Consider the following 26,224-nt stretch of genomic DNA (forward strand, 5'->3'; position numbering starts at 1 on the left):
ACTATAATAAGAGGGACCAATTCAAATTCTCACCATTTGTTTCACACCCATAAAACCACTTCAAGGGCATTTACCATCTCTCGGTTTTCTTTTGTGTGATTCTATCTTATCTACCTTTTCTAGTCTTCTGTGGAAGGATCATTCTGAAACAAGCCATTCCATCAAAGTCCTTCTCAGTGATTCTGAGGCCATTAATCCATTTGCAGACCCTTTCTTATCTCCTACACTCCGAGTACCTCAGGGCTACAAAGTGAGGTAAGTGTTCTCCTTGCTCCCTTTTGCCACTTCCAAACTACTTTTCCTTCAACTTTCAAAATACCAAGCTACAGTGAAATACGTGACCTTTGGCTCTATCTCCGGACACTAGTGCTTGCTGTTAATCTTTGTCAACTTCCTGGTTCTCAATCATTCATTAAAGACTCGAGTTAACTGCCTTCTCTATTCCTCACCTCCTCTCCTGCATGATTGTCACTGATTCCAATAACCACAGGGACAAGAACTCACTCAACATGCTACTTAGCTACTCTGCCCTCACACCCCCACTATCTTTCCCTCCTTATCTCTTTAGTAACCCACTCCCATAGCAGTCTAGATCTTATTACCAGTAACTGTATGTTGGAAATGGTGATTGTAAGACTCTGTTTCTGAACTCTACTTCCTCTCCTCCACCTCACTTGCATCATGCCCCACTCTGACATCATTGAGATTTCCAAATCACTGACCTCACCATGTCTCCGCTGTCCATCACACACCTCTTGCGGTGACTTCCCCTTTATCAAGTTTATGTTTCATGGTCATCTCTGTCTCTGTAACATTTTCCTGGTAAAATCTCAACCCAGAGGAGTTCAACCTTTTGCTTCCCTATCCTTCCAGCTCAAGGTTTCAGGAGAAAAATCTCACAGTCACAGTGATCCCTTTGAATTTAAAATTATGATCACAGAGGCACCTGGGTGGCTCAGCCAGTTAAATGTCTGACTCTTGATTTCAGCTCAGCTCATGATCTCAGGGTTGTGAAATTGAACCCCGTGTCGGGCTTAAGCTGGGCCTGGAACCTACTTGGGATTCTCTCTCTCCATCTTCCTCTGCCCTCCCACTCCCTCTCTAAAAAAATAAAAACAAAAATAAAATTATGGATCATAAACCTCTGATGAACATTCAGTCCTACCAGACAACCCTTTGTTTCTCTAGTAAGTTTGGTTTCTATCTCCTCCTTTAGCTACCTCCTCATTTCTTTGTTTCTCTCAAAGCAGAGTGCTTGGAATGAGTTATCAATGCTCATTTTCTACCTCTTCACCTAACCACGCATTTTTCAATCTACTTCAATCTGGCCGATGCCGCTCCCGTTAAATTCACCAAAGACCTCTGCTGCCAGATCCAAAGGCTCCTTCTTTCCTCCTCAGCAAGCTTAGACAAAACCTTTCTCTCCTCCTTCTCTTTCCCACCTCAGCTGTTCTTCCTTCTCAGTCTCCCTCACTAGTTTATCTACTTCCTCAAAGAGAGAAATGTTGAAAAGCCCTTGGACTTGGTCCCGGGCCCCATTCTACAGCTGTACTCCCTCCCATGAGGACCATATCCAGCTCTGCAGCTGTAAATGCCATCCCCATTCTGACGATTCCCCAAATCCTTGACTCTCCTTAGAGCTCTAGACTCCTAGGAGAGGTCAGACCTAAATTAATCTCTCTACTCGCATATCTAATAAGCCCAAAGCTGAGTTTGCTATGCCCACAGCAGAGCTCTTTATCTTCCCCAGACACCAAGCCTGTTTCTCTATTATCCTCTCCATCTCAGTAAATGGTAACTCCCTCCATTCAGTTGCTCAGACTAAAACCCTGGGGGTCATCCTTGATTTCTCTCTTCCCCCCAACCCATCAGCCCAGGCAATACATAATCAGGGTCTGCCAGTTCTATCTATCTATCTATATATTTTTTTTGAGAGAGAGAGCAAACAAGCATGCACATCTGGGAAGGGACAGAGGGAAAGGGAGAGAGCGAATCTCAAGCAGACTCCACACTCAGCATGGAGCCCTGTGGGGCTTGATCTTATGACCCTGAGATCACGACCTGAGCTGAAATGAAGAGTCAGACGCTTAGCCTACTGTGCCACCCAGGCACCCCATCTCCAAAATATATTTTTGAATATGTTTATTTCTTTCTACCTTCCCTAGCTGAGGACACCTTTATCTCCTGCCTGCGGGAAACCCAACAGCCCCACCGACTGATTTCCCTGCCTCGATTCTCCAATCTCTTTTCCCCACAACAGTTGGAAGGAGCTTTTAAAGATCCAAATCAGATCCAGTCATTTCTATCAGTGCTTCAATACTGGTACACTGTTTAAGAGTACAATAAATATTTGTTAACGGGATGAATGGACAGATGAATGACTGGGAAGGCAACTTGCTCAAGGTGCAAGAGCTAGAACAAAAACCTGAGTCTGTCTTATTTCATCACAGCATACACCTTTATCTAGGATCTGGAACGGTGCCAGCCCTTATTCTTCCTTTGGCACTCTTGCTGAGAACAACCAACCACGCTTTGCCAAATTTCAAAGCAGAGACTATAAAACAGCTACATTTTATGCATAGAATATTACAATAATTTCTCAGATTTTTTTCATTTAATCTCATTTCTTTCATTTCATTTAATTTAGGAAGCAGAGGAGCTAAACTGAAGAGGATAGATGTTCTTCTCATTTCTAAGGTCTCTGGCTAAATGTATAATTTACAAAAATGTGACTAAAATCCCATGCATATGGGACCATAGGCACATGATTTCACCTTTCTATACCCGTTCCCTTATGTGTAAAATGGAAATAATACTAACATTTATCTCTTAGGGATGCCCGAGGGTTAAATGAGAATACAACTCAAGTACCTAAAACGCCTGGCTGCTAGTTGCAACTATTACTCTTAACTCCAACTACAACGGCAGATGTGCTGAAAATATTTTTCTTTTTTTTCTTTTTTTGGCTAAGGTTTTGATCCGTGACAGGACTTTTAGTAAGTCTTATTATGACCCCTAACCTGGAGGTTTTCCAGCAAGTCCTCAGTTAGAATCCCGACCCCACGTCTTGGGGATTACAGGCGGGTTTTCATTACCAGATCTTCTCTCTTTAGCTTCATAAAAGCTCATTCCCCACTCCTTCGCCCAGCAAGAATCAACATACATGTGACAAAAATGGCTTCTAGGCAATTTGATCAGAGTAACTAACCAGAGTCCTGCAACAGTGAAAAAGAGGGAAGAAGGCATCCGAGGCTGCAAAACACACAGCTTGCTGTGCACGCTGTGGCCTCATACACACCGGCCAGGTACCTGCTGCTGACTTCTGAGACCGGAAAGACTGGGCAGGGGGTGGCAGGGTGGGGGCTGGGGGCAGGGTGGATGCCTCAGGCAGGAAAAGGAGGTTTAAGGGGAGTCTGGGACCGAGTAGGTCAGAGAAGGGGCCTAGAGTATGAACAGCTTCTTCCTGGAATTCAGAAATGAATGACAGTTTCCATTTCTCCTCAAGAGCAGTTAAAATGAGGTGGATTTTAATAGCAGCCATGAAGACAAGAGAAAAAGACTGGGAAAAGCTTAGAGCAGAACCAGAGGGCAAAGAAATGAATAATTCAGGAAGAGACATTTATTACCAGAGGTGTTTGCCCTCAGTTTAACAGAGCTAAAATCCAGTCTTGTCTGGAAACTCAAGTCCATAAACACTTAGTGAGCACTGGTAGCTGTGGGTACAGAGCAGGGAATTCAATTCCATCCAACCAACCGTGTGTCTTTTGGTTCAAGGGACCGTGGAAGGGACATTGGAAGGGGGACGTGGGCTTTGGAAGTCTTCTGGGGCCAGGTCCTGTCCATTCTGGACCTTCCACAGATGGAGGGCTCTCTGCTGTCCATGAAATCAAAAGTGGGGTGCACATGTCAGAGCTCTTGGGCATTCTTCTCTGCCTGAGGCATCACTGACTGAGGAGTGATTTAGCACTTCCTAACATTATTCTGTTCAAGATTCTATAGAGCTTTTGCTTTTTAACCCAAAACACTGGAATATCATGTCTATTCATACCCCGTGTACTTCTTGGATTGTAAAATGAATAATGATGTTCCTCAAAACCATGACTTTTTGGAACAGCAGCTGGTGTTTCCATGTCCTGGTTGTAGTGGGACTCAGGGGGCACAGGGGCAGCTCTTCTCTGTGCCTTGAAGCAACCAGGTTTTCTTAGTCTCACAACAAATTTGGAAAGAATATATTTCCTGTTTGGGATGAAATACATGCACGTACCACCTGACGTGGTATGTCAGCCATGGTGGGGCTGTCTGGGGATGCAGAAAATGCCTATTCTTTATGACAGCACGGGCAATCGGGGGACACGCTGCATCTGCACCCCCTGACTTGCACTTTAGGATGATGAGGTACCCCTGCAGAGGAGCTTCAACAGCAGGTGTTTCAGCTGCCCCAAAGTACTCATGATGTGGCAGAGGTGATCCTGGAAGACGTGGCCCCTGATCATGGGAACAGGAGACACACAGGGAAAACTAGGAAACAAAACAAAGCGGTGTCTGGGGCAGCTGAATTATAGCATAAGGGACACAGATTAGAAATGGACAGGAATTGGGGGCACCTGGGTGGCTCAGTCATTAAGTGGCTCAGGTCATGATCTCAGGGTCCTGGGATCGAGCCCCACATTGGGCTCCCTGCTTGGTGGGAAGCCTGCTTCTCCCTCCTCCACTCCCCCTGCTTGTGTTCCCTCTCTTGCTGTCTCTCTCTCTAGAAAATAAATAAATAAAAATCTTAAAAAAAAAAAAAAGAGAAATGGACAGGAATTGATGCATGGGAACAAGTCACTGGGTGCCGGAGCTAGTAAGAACAGAGTCACTCAGGGGCACCTGGGCAGCTCGGTTGAGTGTCTGACTCTTGATTTTTGGCTCAGGTCATGATCTCAAGGTCCTGGGATCGAGCCCTACATCGGGCTCCACACTGGGTGTGGAGTCTCCTTGAGATTCTCCCTCTGCCCCTACCCCCATGCTCTCTCAAACAAATAAATAAAATCTTAAAAAAAAAAAAAAAGAACAGAGTCACTCAGCCAAGTGTTGGCTGTAAATGAGTGCAGATACACATAAGTCTCTCATGGAATCCTAGGCTTAGTGACCACTGAGGGAGGAGTATGACCAGCGTGTGACTTCCACCTGCCATTAGGAAGTAAGCTGTTGGAAGAGCATTGCTTCCTTCAGGAGAACGGCTACTGGAATTTCCACAGAGTTCATGGTTGCTTCAAGACTGTAGGGGTCAAGACCTCAACTTCTCATTACGCCTCAGGAGGTGGTCAGCCACCTGTTGGATGCATCTAAACTTCTGAGCCATGAGCCCTCTGGAACAAAGACATCTTTTCCCAGGTGTGATCTCAGTGACAACCAATCAGAAAATAGAGCTCTAGCTGAATTTCCAAATCAGAATAATATGAGTACCAAGCTCAGAAACTCCCATGGAACTCAGAAACTTAACTAACACCCTATTAATTCCCAAATATTACTGAGTTATGTGAGCTTGAACGAATCACATGAAACCCCAGTCAGCTTATGAACAAGTTTTGTCATTACAAATTATTCTAGGACTTGTGTGGATTAGGAAAAGAAAAAAAAAGTCTTAATAGAAGGTTAATTTGAAAGATAAGCAGAATTTGCACTCAAGGAAACTAAAACCGGAGTAAAGGTGCTACAGAAGCTCTTTCCATAATGCCTACCCCAAACTGCAGCCTGAGCAATCTTTCCTCAGGCATAATTACAGGAAAGTCATTCAGGGGAACACAGCAGCACAGACTTTCCACGTGCCCAGGTTGGCATCTGCCTTCTCATCAGCTTTGCTCCGTGAATAATTAGATTCCTTCCTCAGCTTCTTTGTTGACTGGAGCAGCCTCCAGTGAGGGGATGCCTGTTTGGCCCGTGGGAGGGTTCCTTGGGGAAAGGTAAGCCTGGCTTCATGGGGGAGCACAGATCCATTCCCAGGCCTGTCAGGATGAGTTAAATCCTGTCTCTGCCACCTCCTCTTCAGGCCCCCAGGAAAGAGTTAGCCCCCACTGTTAGTTTTAGCTCATTCTCATCCATTATTTATCAAGTGTTGGCATTTTCAGCTGAGAAGCCCTGGAGGCTATAAAGAGGGAATTTCCCTGGGAGACTAGGGGATGGGGGTGGGGGACAAGTTCTTTAGACCACCTGCTTCTTGCTGAGCGTCTGTCCTGGCCCTAGCGGGGCAAAGCCCTTCACCGGCAGGCCCCTCACCCCCGCTGGCTTGTCTCTCAGCCCCTTACCCTGCAGGCCCCTCACCCCTGCCAGCTTGGCTTTCAGGGCAGCATCTACAGTAGTGAACTAACTCCCCGTCTTCTTACTGCCCTCCTTTCTTTCCTTCCTTGACAATGTTTCTCCCTTCGTAAAATGTGCTGAATTTTTTTGGAAAAATGCTTATCAATACATTTGTGTGCCAGGTACTGGGTAAAATACTTCATAATGGATTATCTCATTAATGTTCGGCACAACCCGATACAGTAGATACTGTCATTAGCCCACTGTCAAAGTCAGCAGACAGGTTTTAAGGGGTTAAATAATTCACAGAAGGCGCCCAAGTGGCAGAGCCAGGGACATATTCCTACCCCAGAATCTGAGCGTTTCACCTTTACCCCCATCACCTGTAATCCCACCACTCACAGGTAACCTGTATTAATGCCTCAGAGGAGATCTGCTCACATGTATAATATCAGATTATCCTTGAAGGAAAATGAAATAATAATAGTAACTTCTGTTCTGTAGACTGCTGCTTTTTACCTAGCATTCTATTCTCACCCTCTTACCGAGGTCAAGGGCTCTTTGCCCTCAACGTGATTTTCGAAGGATGAGTGATATTCCATCATGTGGATGTCCCATTGTTTATTCACCCAATCTGTTTTCTAATTTCAGGAACCGTGCTGCACTGTACATATTTGCACATCGTCTCTGTGAACCTAACTGAGCAGCCACTGGGGCTGAGGGTGACAGTTCTAGAATAATACGCTGGCTGCAGCAAGAGCTCATCCCAGGTGAGTCCTGTCTCTGGCGAGGCTAAGGGCACAAATCCCACCATGACACCCAGCACCTCTGGTCTTGCTGTTTTCTCAAGTTGTTATAGCTACTATCAAGGCACTTATTAAACTATTATTTCTATATAGTTATGTGATTGTTAGGTAGTTACTTTACCTTTATTAGTTATTTTACATTTTATTATATAGTTATTTTGCTTCTACCCTTTCTTTAAGGGGAACCATAATTTATTAGTTTCCTTAATAATTGGACAAGATCATGTATCTCTGCATATCCTCAAACCCTCTTCCAAGGAGGGCTGAACAAATAGTCTGCAAAACCCTACAGGCAGGGTAGTCTTCTCAACCTTTTGTTGAGCAGGAAATCACATAATGCCTTCGCCTGTTTGTGTTAATTAGCCTTATGGAGTAGAGGAAGAACTTGGGACAACTCAGCAAACCACACATGCTCTTCTAGGTATGATGAGTCCCTCCCCTGCCCTCCAACTGGGCAAATGACCATGTGAAAAAGAACGTACAAAATAATGTTCCTATATCTGATTTCCACAAGAGCTTAAAGAACAGAAATACACACCAAAATAGTTCAAATTGCCCTTCAAGTGCCATTTTACTGTTTTCCATCAGAAGAGAGGTACTATGTAAATTTCTATAGAAATTGGCATTTCTATAGCATTTTATAATTTCAAAATGCTTGTACCATCATTTACTAATTAACATAGCATTTGAGAACCATCATCCACTTTAAATACAGGGAAATTCTTTTTAATACAGAGAAAGTCATCCCCTCACCCCCCACCCCCAGATCTTTGTCATGTCAGACAAAATTGTTCAGCCTCTTCTAAATCTTCTGATTTTACATTTAGCAACTTACCACAATGCCTAGTCCCTTCCACAGAAAAATAGAGTAAGAAATCCAAGACTTCATCTGAAATCTGGACAATCCAAAAGCTGAGCTATGTGATGCTCCCCACAGCCAAAGCCTGGGCTGTTTATCCAACAACCACTGATTTATTGCCTACATGGGCATCGAGTCTCCATCTTGCCCTCACTGGCGGTGACATCTAGAAGTAGAAATGGGCCTGGCAATGTGGTGAATGCCCTGGGAGCTAATGAGAGTGGGCATGATTCAGACCGGAGGCTATGGATAGGCCTTTGGAGAAACCCTGATGAAGGGTTTGGAATGTCTTGCTGTCATCTGAATTCTAGATTATCTTTTTAACCAAGATTCTCCCCTGGGCTATTATTAACTTAATAATAATTTAAATAAAATTTAATTGTCATTATTATTTTAACCTAGCTATGCCCTAAGCATTTAATATCCACAAAATAATGGGTCTAATGTGCTAGTTATTTTATCCCAACACGTGTTAAAAGAATACATTTTAAAAAGCCAGGAAGACCTAAAATCATCTAACACACCATCGATGGCATATGAACCCTGTTGGAACATGTTACTACGGATAATGGCCGGCCACCAAGAAATGTTAAAGCAAGGAAAGGCAGCGGAAATTTGCTGATTTTTAGGCGCATCATTCTGTTAACTTGACTACATTTGACTGAGGTGACTAATGCCTTGGCGTCTACACAAACCAAAACCCAAGCCTGTAAGTGCCTCATGTTTAAGAAATTAAAACCTAAGGGCAACCAAACACAGATAGACAAGTAGGCTTTAAGCTACAGCCAATCAAATAATTTCCTTTCTTTGCTTTGGCTCCTTTTCTGGACAAGTCTTGGCTCCTGTCTGTAGAGCGCTGCTAACCATTTCCGGGTTTCCCCTGCCTGAATCAAAACGATTTTTGCTCAAATAAAATCTTAAAATGTATAATAGGCCTCGGTTTATCTTTTAACAATTCTGTGTGGAGAAGAGTAGATAGGAAGACTGGAGGCAGGAGAAACCATTAGCATGTCCTCAGAGATCATTCCAGAGGGAAACTATAAAGGCCTGAGCTAAGTGGTGGTGGTAGACAGGAAAAAGGGACCCATTTCCAGAGACACCGAGATTGTGTATCTGTGAAAACCACTGTCCAGTTTGGTTTTAGAGGTTAGGGAAAGCGAGGAGTTGAGAATAACCCTAGGGCTCCTTTCAGGACCGGTGGAAGGACGGTCCCGCCATTTTCTGAGACAATACATAAAGGAAGAAGAACATGGAGGGAAGGGTAGGGGTATGGCAGCAGCTTAATCTTGGAGGAGTCGCTTTTGAAGTATTTTGAGAATATCCAAGTAGAAATACTAAGTTTGATGTTGAATGTTGTGAGTCTAGGGCTCAGAAGCCACCACGTGTGGACCGTCAGCCTGTGGGTGATGAATGAGGCTGCAGGCTCGAGAGCAATCAGCATGGGAGGGGTGTGGAGAGTGGGAAGGGAGAGGAAAGGGAGAGGAGAGGAGACCAAACTTTAAGGAACAGATGGAGTATTGAAAATCAGCAGAGGAGACTGGGGTGGAAGAGCCAGGGACAGGAAGGAAGTGCAGGGTGAATGGGGCCACGAAAACCAAGGGCCCCCCTGTTCCAAGAAGAGCAAACAGTGGTCCCAGTGTTCAGAACTACAGCAAGGTCATGCAGTACAAGGTCTAAATGTCTCCAGTGAGTTGAATGTCAAGGTGGTTTCTGTGGAGCAGGGACAGAAGCCAGATGTGCTGGAGGGCTGCGTGGGGGCGGGGACGAGAGACAGACAGAATGCACAAAGGAACACAGAGGAAAGGGGAGGAGGGAGGAAGGCAGATGGGGATTTGGGGTGGGTGTACTGGGTTCTCTTTCCTTCTCCCCCAGTTGACATGAGCATGTTTCTACAAGGCAGAGTGTAACTAAAGATCTTGGGAAGAGGGAAAGATTTGGTTGGGGGACCTGAAGGAAACAGAATTTCTGCAACAACCTGCTGTGGGTGAGGGGAGAGAAAATTAGGAAAATCACCAAGGCATGGGAAAAGGCAAAAGAGAATGAAAAGGACAATATACAATGGAGAAGAAGGCACAGAAATTCTAGGAAATTGTGTAAGTTTGTGCTGCGCAGCGTGCCAGAGACAACAGAATGAGCTTTGCATCTTAACTCACACGAGCTTTTATGGTGTTGATTTCAAAAGCAAGTATAATCAGGAGACTGAACTTGAGAACAGACACAAGGTCCCAGAAGTAGGATATCTCACTCACTAAGGCATGCAGGGACCCCTCCCTACGTGGAAGCATCCAGGTCAAAGTCAGTGGGTAGCAGACCAAAGAGGAAAGCCAGCTCAGAGTCTCCTACAGAGCATGGATGTGTGAAGCCCCACACTGCTTCACAGGCACCCCCAAACAGGAAACTAGCTGCTAAAAATGATAGTCACGGGGTCCCCAGAAATCACAAGGCTCTCAGGAACATTTTTATTTATTCCTTTATTTATATGTATGCCTGTAGTCCTCTTAAAGAACACCCTCTCCAAATTCTAGTATCACTAGGATAGAAATGCATAAAGTCATCACTAGTTTGGACAGATAAAATTCTCCTTACTTCTATAATGTCACACGGCTGAATATGCATATAATTTCCCTTAAAAATGCCATGCCTGCCAAAGTTCTTATGTATTAAGGATAAAAATAAAGCCTCTGGCCCAAGATTCTACATTTTAGAGCAAATGGATGACATCCTATATTATATGTGCCAGATGAACCCCTCTGAAAGTTTAAACACATTGAATTGCAACCTAATTTGGGTGGATCCTAGAACAGTGACAGAAAATACAGATGGAGTGTCATTGGTGTTACCAGCTGGAGAATTCTTATCACAAACTGAAGCCAGCTCAAGTTATTGCAAAACCATAAAGGCAAATGAACCAGCTGCACTCCCAAAGATGATTTGTACTGTGTTCAGAACCAGGCCTTCCTTTCATTAAAAATCACAGGGCTGGGTGTGGGCTTTCGGGGCAGAAACAGATCAAACACAAAAATAACACAGCCGGCTAAGAGACAGCAGCTAAACGTGTAGGTCACTTACTAACAGTCCATTATGAGTTAGGTACCTGCACCAGATGCTATTTATACATTACCTAATCGGATTCTCATAACCCTCAAAGGGTTATCATTATCTCCATTTTACTGAAGAAGACACTGAAGGTCAGAGTAACTTGCTCATGCTTGCACCCCACTATAAATGACAGGTCCAGAATTTTAGCACAAGTCTATATGACAGTAGAATATGTGCTCCTAAATGCTGTTCTTATTACTATGCTAATGATCATTAAAGTATGATGTATCTGAAAAAGCTCCTGCCTTGCTGCCAAATTATTTGGTATTCTGTAAAGCAAGTAGAAGACAGAAATCTTTGCAATGAATAGAGAACAAAGGCGCCAGGCTTCATGCACTTGAGCCATGAGCCTAAGTGGCATCCACTTTGAGAAGGTGTGAAAACAGAGCAGCAAGGGGGGCAGCAAGGGGGACAGCAAGGGCACCTTGACTTTTGTCCGGGCCACTCCCAGAGCAGGCTCCTGCCCAAAGGACCCTACACTCGTGAGTGTCACCAGGACAATCCTTCACCTGGAAAACAAAAGACCTATCTTTGATAATGGCAACCCCTCAAATGGTGGTGAGAAAAGCCAGAATAATATAAAGTGTACTCTGGGGGAATTACTAAATGTACTTGCTAAGATCCTTAGATTAATCCATACAACCTTACATTAACACATACAACCATACCTTCTTGTGGAGTTAGATTTGGGGAAAATTATAAATCTGTAAGACCAAAGTAAAAAAGCCTTGACAAGCATAAAACTCCTAAGTTATGTTACGCTTATTTGGAACAAGCAGTTCAAAAAAATCACCTTGTAAAATTTCCAACTTAGAAATTGGGGCACCTTGTGTTCAATTTAAAATTTACACATGTCCCTATTCTCAGATTTAGGAATATATATTCCTGTTAGGTTCTGTTCAGCCTAATCCATGAGTGTGAGTATAATAATACAGATTACTAACATGACTGAGTATAGCTTTCTTGAATTCAAATAAGCAACGGCAGGATCACACTTTAGAATTTGACAGAATGAACACAGCATTCCCTCCTCCTGTTTTTAATAATGTGGCCAAAATAAATATAATAATTACAAAATAGAATATTATCAAAAGAATGAAATTGAACCTCTATCTTAGCTTACACCACTCAAAAATGAGCTTAAAATGGATTAAAGACTTAAATGTAAGACCTGCAACCATAAAACTCCAGGAAGAAAACACAGGGAAGAAGACCTCCTTGACACTGGTCTGGGCAATGAGATTTTGGATATGACACCAGAAACCCAGGCAATAAAAGCAAAAATAATCAAGTGGGACTACGTCAAACTAAAAAGCTCTGTGCTGCAAAGGAAAGAATCAACAAAATGAAAAGGCAACCTACAGAATGGCAGAAAATATTTGCAAACCATCTATCTGGTAAGGGGCTATTACCTAAACATATATAAAGACCTTATACAGCTCAACTGCAAAAAAATCCCAACCCAATTAAAAAAAAGGACAAAGACCTGAGTAGACATTTTTCCTAAGAAGACATACAAATGGCCAACAGGTATACACTGGAAAGGTTCTTAACATCACTAATTATCAGGGAAATGCAAATCAAAGCCACAGAGAGATATCACCAAACACCTGTTACAATGGCTTTTATCAAAAAGACAAGAAATAACAAGTGTTGGCACGGATGTGAAGATGAACCCTTTTGCACTTTGTAAACTGGTGCAGCCCCTATGAAAAACATCATGGAGATCCCCCCCCCCCAAAAATAAAAATAGAACTACTGTATGATCCAGCCAATCCCACTTCTGGGTATATACCCAAAGAAACAAAATGAGTATCTCAAAGAGATAGGATGCCCATGTTCATTGCAGGACTACTCACAATGGTGAAGTATGGAAACAATCTATCAGTCTGTCAATAGCCAAATAAAGATGTGATATGTACACACATACACACACACACACACACACACACACACACACACACACACACACACACACGAAAATCTTGGTATTTGCAACAACATGGCTGAAACTAGAGGGCGCTATTCTAAGTGAAATAAGCCAAAGATAAATTCCTGTGTTATCTTGCTTACATGTGGGATCTAAAAAAAGTTTAAAAGTCAGTCACAGAAACAGAGGGTAGACTCATAGCTACCAAGGGTGGGGAAGGGGGCGGGTGGGGAAGATGGGGAGATGCTGGTCAAAAGGTAAAGGCCTTTAGTTATAAAAGGAACAAACATGGGGATCTAATGCACAGCATGCTGACTATAGTTACTATCACACTGTATACTTGAAATTTACCAGGAGAGTAGGTCTTAAGTGTTCTCATCACAAAAAGGAAATATAAAGGTATGAGGTGATAGATGTGTCACTTAACCTGACTGTGACAATTATTTCACGGAAGTATGGATATCAAATCATCACATTGTACACTTTAACTATGTACAATTACATTTGTCAATTACAGCTCAATAAAGCTGGAGAAAAAAAAAGAAATAGTTTCGCTGACAAATAGTTACCTACTTCTCCACAGGTCAAGCACCGCATTATGAAGAATTTATGAACACGCTGATGGGTGATAAGAAACGGGTACTAGTTGTGCAGTTTTTAAAATGTGGAGACTTCATTCCTCTAAGTTCGGGTAACTTCTCCATAGCTAGCATTCACAGCACTAGAAAAGTAATTAAAATCACCCAGATGGAGCTCTATCAATGATTAGACTACTCTGTGGTAATATTTTTTTCTAGTATTTTGAGCAGAGAACTCAAAAATAAAACCAGGCATTAAGGGAATAGAAGGTTTAATGTCAAGTTTATTTTCTATCCTTCTGATTTGAAACAACCTCTAAATTTTACATACCTATAAATCTGAAAGGAAGTATTTTCTATTGTTTAGAGCCATATTTTCTTTTACAAGAAATATTTTGGAGTTTTATGAGACTAGTTACAATAGTAAAACTTGCCAGACCCCAAATCTGAACACTTCTGAAGCATAAATATGTTTAATATGTGTAACTGCTTATTTTCATTTCTTGTTCTAAAAGAGGTTAAACCACACAGAAATAAAATATAATTGATGTTCTATTAAAAAAGAGAGTTGTTACAAGCAAAAGGGCTTTAGTCTTATTTCAAATATTAAAATTCTGACTTAAAGGAATAAGACTTAGTTACAAGAAAATGCCAGTTAAATATTTACTCTTTGTTCAGTGCTTTGTGGATGAGAAGCCAAGATGAGCTGAGGATGCTCAGCCAGTGCTCATTAGGATCCTGTTGCTCTTGTCTGTTCACCAACATGGGTAAGGCTCTGTCTAATTATTTCACTTGGTTGACATACAGTGGTAACGAGGGACCACTGGGGTTAGCTTTACTCAAACCACAGACTCTGTTTGAGCCAGTCACCCAGAAAATGTATGACAAATTCACAAAAGGAGCATATGAGGGGAAGGGGAGGGCTGGGGGCCAACACAGAGGTCGAGAGTCCACTCAAAGGACACACTTCGTTTTGCCTTCACAGACAAAGAGTAACAGAAATGAAACAATGTGGATAAAAAGATTGAGAAACCTAGAACTTTAATTTTTAAATCGCACAGAAGATTTGAAGATCTGTCTATCCATCCATCCATCTATGTTTTCATCTATTTATCTATATATCTAAAGAAACCAAAGAGGAAAGAAACTCTTGACACATTAATGTTACAGCTAAGATTTGAAAATCTGTCTATCTGTCTACCTATTATCCATCCATCCATCCATTCACCCATCTAAGAAGCCAGAGGGGAAAGAAATTCTTGACACCTTAATGCTCTAGCTAAACAAAATACAACTCCATTAAATAGTTCTGTTATCAGCTCCTTAAAGATGTCATAAGCATCTAGAGGCAGGATGGTCTAAGCTCGAGGTTTGATCTCCCGTAGGTCTGCATGTGCACGAAAGAAGGGATCAAGAGAAAGACGGGTTTGATTCTAATAGACCAAGAGCCTGAAACACCAGCTGAGCCAGGACTGGGCTAACAGGGCTCAGCCTACAATAAGCTGCACCATCAGAAGACAGGGGCCCAGTGCGCAGGTCCAGTAGGAGGTCCCCCAAGCTCTAGGACGAATTTCTTTCTGTTACGTAGCTGGGCTGATCACCAGCAATGAGGAAATCCAAGCAGCATCCAGTGACAGAGTTTAACCTACTAGTTATGAGAGTTTTAGATTCCTCTCCTTTTCAAAACCAAACTTTTAGGACGACCTCTTCTCTTTTCATTTGGGTTGCGATTTCATCATGCTGTATATTTTGGAATATGGTTTCTGATTTCTTCTTTGTCTACCCCAGGAGACTGTCTCTTATCCAGTGCATTTTGGGCTTCTGATTTCATTATGTTGTTTTCCCATAGAACTTTCATATAAAAATATGGTCTGCATAACCCCTTCCCATTTCAAGTAATACAGCAGCGTTTTTCTTTTGTTCGTTTGTTTGTTTGGACAGGAACATTTCCTATCAGCAAACACACTTGCCATCAAGAGTTCAGGTAAAAACATCCCAGTATTTCCGAAGCACTAGCTGAGGCTGAATTCTCCGAATTTCTGTTCAGAGGTTGGCCTTCCGCCCCAAAAAGAAGCCTTGTGACAAGAGGTGTGGTCTAGAATCCACCTCCCCCAGTGCGGTATTAGGAATGATAGGTTTTCATCTAAGTTAATTTAAGTATTAAAGCAAGGGTTGCTAAGCTGGATTTTTAAATTTATTGCTGAATTTTAAAGTAACCCTCGTTACCCTATGTCACTGGTTCTAACACCTGCCGTTTTCACATTTTAACGACTCTGATGTTGGGATGCGTCTTACGATCGCTTAAAGGGGGTGGCGGTTGTAACTGAACTGTCACTTCAAGTCTTGGCTGTTATTCCTGGTAGCCTGACAGGGCCTCCTGCAGTTTCTCAATATTCAGTCAACAAACAATTTAAGGACTCTTCGAAGAAGGATTGTGCGTCCTGGATTGTATTTGAGGAAGGATTGTATCTTCCTTTGACATTTTGTGGTAAGTTTCAGAAACAAGCAGAACGGAAGTCGGCTTAGAGAAAAGAGACAATAGTTGAGCATCTGTTTCTCAAGTTAGAGCACCACCCGCATCTTGGTGGTGCAGAGAATGTGCTGGGCAGAAAACACAGGGCTGCATAACTCAGACGCAAAAAGTGATTCAGAAAAATTGGACTCTGTGTAGATGTTTCAAGAATTACTTGATCATTTTATTTCACTCATGGCAATCTACTCCAGCAAACTGTAAACTCTTTGAAGTCAGCAGAAGGGTCAGGCCTTTGTCAGTTTTCTAGCTTTAAAGCCCAGCTTCCTGGCACTTGTCAGATGTTCAAAGAGTGGTTGTTGAATGAATAATGAATGCACAATGGAGGAAAAGAAGATGGTAAGACCAACTGTGGAAAAGAAAGGAAGTCTGAAGGCAACGTTATGAGTAAGGCTTAAAATGGACCTTAAGGGATGAACAGGGGCTCACAAATCGACAAGGAGAGAGAGGGTATTTCAAGTAGGTGTTAGCTAGCAGAGCCCTGGAAAAGCAGGCTGTATTTGGGAAATCACACCTATCATTCATATATCTGGAAAGCCAACAACAGAAATTGGTACGAATGAGACTGAAAAGGACATTCAGATCCTGAATGTTTTCACATACTTTGCTTTTTAAATTAGTGTGGACTTTATTCTTAGATCACTGATTTTAATCCTTTCTGACTTTTATCTCATGAGAATCATTCTATTAAAAAGTTATCATCCAAGAGTGAACAAGTAAAAGCTTGGTTTTTCCCAAAAGGAAATTTATATTTTCTAGCTTAACATTATTTTAGTCTAAATTTGTGGTATGCTACTGGAGCAAATGTTTTTGTCATATTATAGAAAGTACACACTGAATCGCCATGGTTTTGAAAGACAAAAAATAATTCTTAATTATAAATTTCATTGCAACAATAACAGAGTATGAGGATTAAAAACACAGTAGTTAGGGAGACGGATAGGCAGAGGAGAGAGGATTTTTAGGGCCATGAAAATAGTCTGTATGATGTTATAATGGTAGATATATGTCACTACCTATGTGTCCAAACCCAGAGAATGTATAAACTGTGGTAAACTGTGGACTTTGGGTGATGATGAAGTGCTGATGCAGGCTCATCCTTGGTAACACATGTCCCCCGCTGGTGAGTGATGTTGAAGATGGGGGATGCTGTGCATGTGTTGGGGTGGGGGATACCTGGGAAATCTCCATACCTTCCTCTCAACGTTGCTGTAAACCTAAAACTGTTCCAAAAACCACAGCCTTAGAAAAACACATAGTATGACTGAGAAATAATATTTTGCTTACAATTAAAAGACACGGCCAGAAATAAACACTGTGTTAGCAGTACAAAACAGCATTACTGTGATAGTACCAGCCTGTGGTCAGGCACCAAGGCACCTGCTGGGAGACGAGAGCAGGGGATGGTGCAGTCACCCCTAGCCACGGCAGGCCCCACGTGCAGGTGGGTGTTGGGGAAGAAGCAGGACTTGGTGACAGTCCCACATGAGGCAGCCAGAAGCCATTTCCCATATGCTGCCCGTTCAGCTTTGAACATATTCCTTTCTGACTAATCCTCCAGCCAAGACAACTGGGAGCTGATAAAATCCAAAAACAAAACCCGTGAAGGCATCCAAAAGGCCTCCAGATTTAGAAAGCAAGTTTATTTCTATGAAAAACAATTTCTGGGGTACTTTCCCACACATCATACAGCGTGTCTTCTCCTTTGTGGACGTGCACAGGAGTGGCTGGGCAGGTGGGAACCCAGGTCAAGGGGTTGTGGCTGGAAGGGAGGAGAGGAAGAGCATCAGCTAAGCCAACGTGCCACATTCCAGAGGCTTTCAGGGACGAGTGGAGGTGGTCAGTCAGTGGCATAAATGTTTGAACTGACAGGGAGTCTTGTCTAAAATGAAATCTTTCCCCGGCTCATGGACTTTTTGAGCATAAGCACCCCACTTCCGGGCCACAGTGTGAGGCATTTGTGGGGGGTGACTTTCCTGACATCTGAGTCCTGTGAGTGGAGGAGGGGCCCCGGGTGGGCAGCAGGGGCAACAGTGAGTGACCGGGATCTCCCCGCCTCCAGGAAGGGCTCCGAGGCCTGGCGGGCCTGCCTTGCCCTCGTTGGGCACACACCTGCACTAAGTCTTCACCACTTCCTGGGGAAGCCTCACTCACCCCTTCTCACCGTGTACTGACCAGCTTCTGTTGCCAGTGACTTCTCCCAGCTGAAGTGGCTCATGGCTAGTCTCAGGCTTATCAGTCGTTCGAGGACTATTTCTGGCCAGACCTTCCTGGAACTTTACCAGAAGACCAGGATCTCTCCATAAAAAAATTAAAAGATAACTCGAAAGAAAGGTATTCCAACCCAGATTTAAAATGATTTCACAAAAATTAACTAATTCATTGAATGAAACGGTTCCATAACAAACATGTCTAAAACACAGTTATTATTTAATATGTCTCTGCCAGAAAATGAGAGAAATACAGTCACAGTAATGAATGTGTGTGGTGCTGTATTTATGCCAATAACAGAAGCCAGACGGGCCTACCAGAGGCACACAGGGAATAGCTATGAGAAATTAGGGTCCTGTTCATTACTCTCCGATTGTAAAGGGAAATTCTCTGTTCTGTTTTGATAAGAACTCCTATCACACATTACCAGAGCCTAAGCTGTTGTAATACATAATATTTGCTGTGAAATTGAAACACTTCCTTCTTTGTGAGAAGCAATGGCTATAATGAAACTTTAATTCATAGTTCACTCTAGAACCACAGGCAAGGACTTTACCCATAAATTCATTTAGAGTGAATGAATGTCTCGAGTACCCAATATTCACCAGCACCTGACACACCCCTTAGTCCTGCACCGTTGTTGTTTTCTAGTTGTTATAACTGAAGTAGAGTTGTCATACAATATTTTGTAGTTTTAGGTGAAAGAAGAGGTTGGGGGTGTATGTGTACATGGTATGTGTGTTTGTATATGTGGGGTGTGTGTGCGTGTGTTAGTATGGAAGTTGACACCATGGGAAATTTATCAGCAAATGCAGGCCCCCAGAGTTAGCCAAAAGTAATCCATTCCTAAAAATCCAGCTAACAGATTTTCAGAGAGTGGGAACCCAATCTCACATTTTCTAAATAGGAAAAGTAAGAACACACTTCTAATTTGCATTAGTGCACTGAACTACGTATTTTCTAGTGTTTCAAAAATATCCTGTGCTCAGGTAGCACAGTGAAGCTTTACAAGGCCTAACAGTAGCTCCTAAGTTACCTTGATTTTCCCATGCAGAGAAAAACTAATACACCTGTGCCCGACCACGCTTATGTATTCTGTATATTTATGTCTTTCCATAGGCTTTATTGCTTCCAACTTTTCTTCTGCAGAAGGAAAGACTACTTGGGCTCGCCCTTTGCTTCATAGCCTGGCACAATTTTCAGAAGGTGTTTTCACTTAATAATCTGGGGAAGATAAGAAGCAACACTGTCCAGCATGTTTAAACAGCACACACGTGAGACGCAATGCTGCTTCCTGGGGCCAGAGCGTCGTCTTCTCCCGGGGACACGGGGCAGCTCGAGCATTTTCACTGGCTCACGCCTGCCATTTCCATTCAGAGGCTTACAGCTCCAATAGGAAAGGCAGGGCCACCATTTTGATAAATCCATGAAAAGTATTTGGAAGGGACAGTTGCGGTAGTGAAGACCCAGCAACCCAGCAAAGTGAAGAAAGTTATTTCCTAAGGATTCCTGGTCTCCGTGGGATTTTGAGACAAACTGCAAAGTGGCCTATGAATGATGTTCTCTGTGGAATTAGGCCGGGTTTCGCAGACGCCTACATCTGACTGTATTATTTTAAAGAAGATGGAGCATTAGGAGGATTTCCATTTGAAGGGCAAGAGAAAAACAGAAATCCAATGTTTGAGAAATGGCTCTTTAATCATATCATTGCAGTGTTCAGAGAGGGAAAGATTCTTCTTTCTAGTTAATTATCATTTAATGGCCAGTAGATTATTTTGCATAAACTAATATGCAACAACACTATTTAAAATCTCCCAGTAGTATTGATTAATTAGTTGTCTCGTTTAAAGACTTTAATCACGCTATTTTTCAAAGAAGAAATAAGAAGTGAACTTCGTGCAATGTGCTGACCATCAAGAAATCATGCATTATTTTAGGCAGAATGAGAGATGTCCTCACAGACCCCCCAGGGCTAGAGTAGCGCAGCGACCTTGGCCTTACCCTTTGATCTCAAGGCTTCTAATACCTTTGAGTCCGCGGTCACATCACTCACTAGCTTGATTTCGATATTTTGTGAAGTCAGTTGGAGCAACTTTTCGAAAAGACGTTGACCCTAGAAAAAAATATTCAGAGACGAGGAAAGTCAGAAAACCTACAGTATGCTCTTTTAAAAAAGGTATAAATAAACTTATTAAAAATTAAAACTATTCATTCAAATTTTAAAAGGCAACCACTTCAGCAGTTGATATTCATGGAAACTTCTTTCAAGAGAGTTCTAGAACCAGAGTAGTAACACGAACGCAGATTACATTATGTTTTCTCGAGTGCTGTGCGATTCAACAATTATTGTAATCCCAAGTTCAATGCTACAGTGCAAATCTACCCTTCTCTTACTTTTCCATGAATTCTGACATTATCTACACGTGAAGAGGAAGCAGAGACTATTATTCAGTTGCGTTTGGGCCCAGAGAGACCTGGATTCCACCTGGGTTTTCCAATTTACAAGTTGTGTCTCTTCTCACTGATCTCTAGCTTCTTCCTCAGTAGAACATAGATAAAATTAGCATTTACCTTAAAAGGTTTTTTTGTGTGCGTGTGAGAATTATAGGAATTCGTAGTAGGTAAGTATCCTTTCAGTGGAAGTTCTGATGGGGAAAGTCATGGCTACTTATCAGGGATTTGCCTGAATTCACCTTCTGGTTTAAAACCCATTTTACAGAAATCAACTAACACTCTGCCTAGCAATCTGTCATTCCTAGCACAACCCAAAAATGACTGGAATAAAAATACAAAATAAAACATAAAGGTTTTGCTTACATAAGATTTTCACAAGCATTAAATTTTTATAGAAAATTTTAATCTCCGGGAGACTCTGCATAGAGATAGGTCCTTAGCAATTACACCGTCTCAGGCTAGTGGACCGCAACCCTATCCTGTTTATTTTCCCTTGTGTGTGTTCACAGACCCCCTCTCCTTATCATAAAAGGAACTGGTCTTCATTTATTGATTTTTCAGATCTTTGTTATTCAGCCACAAACTCAAATGCCTTCCGGGGTCAGACAGGCAATAGGCTTTGGTCTTAATGGCCCCCAAGTGGCAAAGTCTTATCCTGCTTTGATAAGAATGGACCATTAATAATGATTCGGTACAAAAGATGGTGGAGGGCATGGAGGATGTGGATGTAGCGCATGATTCCTGCACTTCAGCCTCAGTAAAGAGAGAAGCCAAAGATCAAAGCCTAAGACTTTGGAAGGTAAGAAGAGCGAGCCGGCACGGCAGTTCCTAGGGCCACAGAGCAGCGGGGAGCGCCTGGCATAATCCAGCCCTGCACAGACAAAGCTCTGTCATCCCTGGGTACTGGAGGGGAAGGTGGGAGTTGCACCCCAAGGCAGGCACCAAAGCTTCCTTTTCCTTTAACTAAGTGTGGAAATCAAGGGTGCCCAAAGTGGAGCTCACGAGTTACTCTGCACCCAGAGCCTGGAGGCAGGCTCCCAGCAGAGCAGGTGCTCTGGGGAGGTATGGAATGAGTGCAGCAGGGTGCTGTCCACTGCTCATTTAAAAGAGATGGGGGCGGGGTGCGCGAGAAAGAAACATGCAGAGAGGCAGAGGACAGAAGAAAGAAAACAGCAGCTGCCTTGCAGATTGCAGGGTCTACGTGGATTTCAAGTTTCCTGCAGGAGAGGGGAGGGCCTGGGCAGCCAGGGGCCCGGACACAGGCCGAGAGGGACCTCCAGGTGGCGGGGCGCTGTGGTTCTCCTGCGGGGTTATCGCCAACACGACCTTCCTCATCAGCTCTTGTACCCCACCGACTTGTGTACTATAATCTTGTCACACAACCTTTGAGGCTTGGTGATGTCTGCATGGCCCAGATTTCTGGGGCCCAGCCTCGTGGTCATTCCACAGTGATGCAAACTGTTCACTGTTTGTATTCTTCCCCTTCACACAGAGAAAAAGCTTATGTGCTTTGTGTATTGTGAGACCCCACCAGTAATGGGCCGGTATTTTTACACAAATGCTTTTTTTTTTTTCTCTCTCTGTTAATAATGTATCTCGCATCAATGCAACATAAGAGATCTTCTAACCTATCTGTATTTCTGGCTCTATGCCTTAAATCAATTCCCACTGTGTTATTTTTATAAGATTTAAAATGAAGACCAGAACTCTCAAACATGGATGAAAATAGAAACTCCCAAATTCACAGATACTGGCAGACTGTCATTAAATAAAGCTTACTTTTCCTGTTAGTATGTGCTGATGACTTACACCAAGGATTCTTAAAATTGTTAATGATAGTGCTTACTGTAATGAACTTGGGCCTTGGGGGGAACTTCTCCCCTGTTTTCAGTATCTTACCTCCCTGTCTACACATTTTTGCTAAGACATTTGGATGTAGTATCCAAGGTTTGAAACACCTACTCTATGCCGAGATCTGCAGTAAGGGCTAACTGCTTTCCGACTTAAATACTCTCACTGTGTTTTCATAAAGGAATATGAAAGCCCCTTGGCTTTTTTTGGGTAATTTTTTATTGTTATGTTAATCACCGTACATTACATCATAAGTTTGTGATGTAGTGTTCCATGATTCATTGTTTGTGTATAACACCCAGTGTTCCATGCAGAACGTGCCTTCTTTAATACCCATCACCAGGCTAACCAATCCCCCACCCCCCTCTCCTCTAGAACCCTCAGTTTGTTTTTCAGAGTCCATAGTCTCTCATGGTTCGTCTCTCCCTCCGATTTCGCCCCCTTCATTCTTCCCCTCCTGCTATCTTCTTCTTCTTCTTCTTTTTTTTCTTAACATATATTGCATTATTTGTTTCAGAGGTACAGATCTGTGATTCAACAGTCCTACACAATTCACAGCGCTCACCATAGCACATACCCTCCCCAATGTCTATCACCCAGCCACCCCATCCCTCCCACGCCCCCCTCCAGCAACCCTCAGTTTGTAGCCCCTTGGCTTTTAAACATCAGAAACTCTTGAACAGGGGTGCCTGGGTGGCTTAGATGGTTAAGCATCTGCCTTCGGCTCAGGTCATGATCCCAGGGTCCTGGGATCGAGTCCCGTATCGGGCTCCCTGCTGGGCAGGGAGCCTGCTTCTCCCTCTGCCTCTGCCTCTCTCTCTCTCTCTCTGACGCTCATGAATAAATAGATAAAACATTAAAAAAAAAAAGAAACTCTTGAACAACATGGGTTTGAACTGCATGGGTCTACTTATATGCAAACTTTTTTCAATAAATTCAGTATAGTGCTGTAAATGTGTTTTCTCATTCTTATGATTTTCTTAACATTTTTTTCTTAGCTCACTTTAATGTACATATAACATACAAAATAGGTGTTAGTCGGCTATTTCTGTTATCAGTCAGGCCTCTGGTCAACAGGAGGCTCTTAGTATCAAGTTTTGAGGGAGTCGAAAGTTATATGCAGATTTTTGACTATTCAGTGGGTTGGCGCCCCATTAACCCCCGTGTTGCTCGAGGATCAACTAGTTTAAAAACTTGCCCTTCCTGGTGAGGAACATTAGGTAACATTTCAAACTTAAATAAATCATCTTGAAGATAGTCAGTGGCTGAGGCGTGTTGCGCAATTTAAGCCAATTAAGCCCAGGCAGGCTGCCTAGGGGTTGGAGTATGAAGTATCGAGGGGAACTAGTTAACCACCTAATACTTCCCCTCCTTCACCTAAAAGGAAGAAGCCACTAATAATCTGCAAAAGTCAAATATCGATGTATTTAAGGGGCCCAACAAGAGAGAAGATGCTTGAATGCACTGGCACTTGATGTTATAGGCTACTCGAGAAGACAGAGCTAGAGCTAAAACACAATGTAAGTACTCAATAACAGACAAGTATGGCTGGGACTGACGCTCTATGATTTTATAATTAAATTAGAAGAATAATTAAAGAACAACATGGCCACTGTTGAGACCCAAATCAGTGGTCTGAAGATCTAACGGAAGAAATATTTCAAAGCACACACATGCACGCACGCGCACATGAAAACATAGGCTGATAAGGGAAGAAAAGCGTGATAGATAAATCGAGAATGTATAACATGTGGCTAATAGATGTGTTGGAAGAAAACAAGAGGCAGAAAAAATAAGCTTTCAAATAACAGAAGAGAAATTGTCCCACTTGAGGAAAGGCCCACATCTACATGTTGGGAAAAGATAATTGAAGATGAAGGCAAATGTAATGTGGAAAGACACATTTAGGCACACTCTATGAAATCAATCCAACACCAAGGAGAAAGAGAAATTCTTACAAACTTTTGGCCAAAAACCAAACAAAAAGAGTTACCTCTTGAGCAAAATGGATCAGATGGGCACAGAGCCAGTCATCTGCAACACTAAGCCAGTACATGGTGGCCTCAGACTCTGAAAGAACAAACTAGAGCAAGGGAATGCTTTACCCAAAGATTTTACCTGCCAGGGTCAAAAAAAAAGAGAAATATTTGCAGATATATACACATTTAGAGACTCTATTACCTACATGACCCATATGAGGAACATATTCAAGGAAAGACTCTAATCAAATAACACTACCCACCAGTGAAGATGATGAAGGGGAGAAGAACAAGGGATGAGCAACTGGATATGGATATGTGTTTGATGTACCCGATAAAGAAGGATTCTTGAAACAGAACAGACACAAGGGAAGTTCTAATGCTCTACTGAGAATCTATTACGTGATTCTCAGTGGGAGGTGCTACTACCCGAAAGGCACGGAGTTGGTATAAGTTACTCTTTTTATAAGTTGGTATAAGTTACTCTTTTTATAAATAAAACACACATATACATACAAGAAATATGCAATGTATCTATGGTATTAAAATCTCATGGGGTGGCCGGTTTAGGAAAAAAAATGTCTAAAAATCTCCCTTAGTAAGGTGACAATGAAGAGAAGGTTGAGAAACACTGACCTACAGCCAACAGGATAAAGAATCTCAGTAAAAATTAGAATGAGTTGGGAGGGCTTAAAAGTACTAGATGGGAAAGAGTAGGGCCTTATTCTGTTATGGCACAATTTATGGAGCAGTGACAGTTGCCAAGTGGTATGTGCCAAACAACACAGCAGCTAAATATATAAAGCAAAAGCTAACAGTAATGCAATAAAACCCTACCACAATATAAGCTTCAAAATAGGTCTCTCAGAAATGGGTATGTCTAATAAGGAATAAATGAGAATATATGAAAATTAAATAATATCAACAAACTTGATTATGTGTATACATTTATACATATTTCTCATTCTATATATCAAATCCCTTAAAATAACTCTTTGTCCTTAGAACATTATAAAAATCTGTCCTGTAATGGCCATTAAGAAAACCCAAGAAAACCAGTTGAAGGGAGATATTCTACCAGCTTCATTCTTTGCTCATAATCTAAGAAAATGAGAAACAGACCATTGACGTGTGACACATAAAACAAATCATATCTACTTGAAAATTTAAAAACTCACTCTTAGATCATCTGTACATCATAGGAGAAAAGAAAAGTGAATTTCTGCAATCTCTAGAAAGCTATAAATAGTGGAGCACTTCATAGCAAAACCATGAAATGAAGCAATATCTGGTTTCAGAGAAATTTGTAAGTGTAAATGTCTTCAGCATTATAAAAAACATAACATAAAATCACAGTAATCATATCCACAGGGTAGAGGCTCAGGAATGGATCAACAGATAAGGGAACTTAACAGAGAATCCAGAAATGGTGCACGCACAATTATATCAATAATGAAGGTGCTATTTTAATTCAGTCTGAAAAAGATAAAGTGGTTTAATCTGGTACAAGTGAAAGGACCCCTATATTACACCATATAGAAAAATATGTTTTAAGCAGAATAAAAACATACCAATACTAGGGCACCCGGGTGGCTCAGTCGGTTAAGCATGCAACTCTTGGTTTTGGCTCAGGTCATGATCTCGGGTC

General features: G+C 42.3%; 1 protein-coding gene across 3 annotated transcripts in view; it reads right to left on the reverse strand.

Moving 5' to 3' along the window:
• Positions 1 to 26,224, reverse strand: part of PLD5 (phospholipase D family member 5) — a 411,859-nt gene that overhangs the window by 148,146 nt on the left and 237,489 nt on the right. For 2 of the 3 annotated variants that reach the window (XM_027611260.2, XM_027611261.2), the window contains exon 4: positions 20,294 to 20,405. In XM_027611260.2, the coding sequence (XP_027467061.1) occupies positions 20,294 to 20,405 (112 nt within the window). Of the gene's footprint in view, positions 1 to 20,293; positions 20,406 to 26,224 lie in introns of those variants that run through there. The other variant, XM_027611262.2, reaches the window with a different exon arrangement.

This window comes from Zalophus californianus, chromosome 10 (genome assembly GCF_009762305.2).
Source record: "Zalophus californianus isolate mZalCal1 chromosome 10, mZalCal1.pri.v2, whole genome shotgun sequence".
Classification (NCBI taxonomy): Eukaryota; Metazoa; Chordata; class Mammalia; order Carnivora; family Otariidae; genus Zalophus; species Zalophus californianus.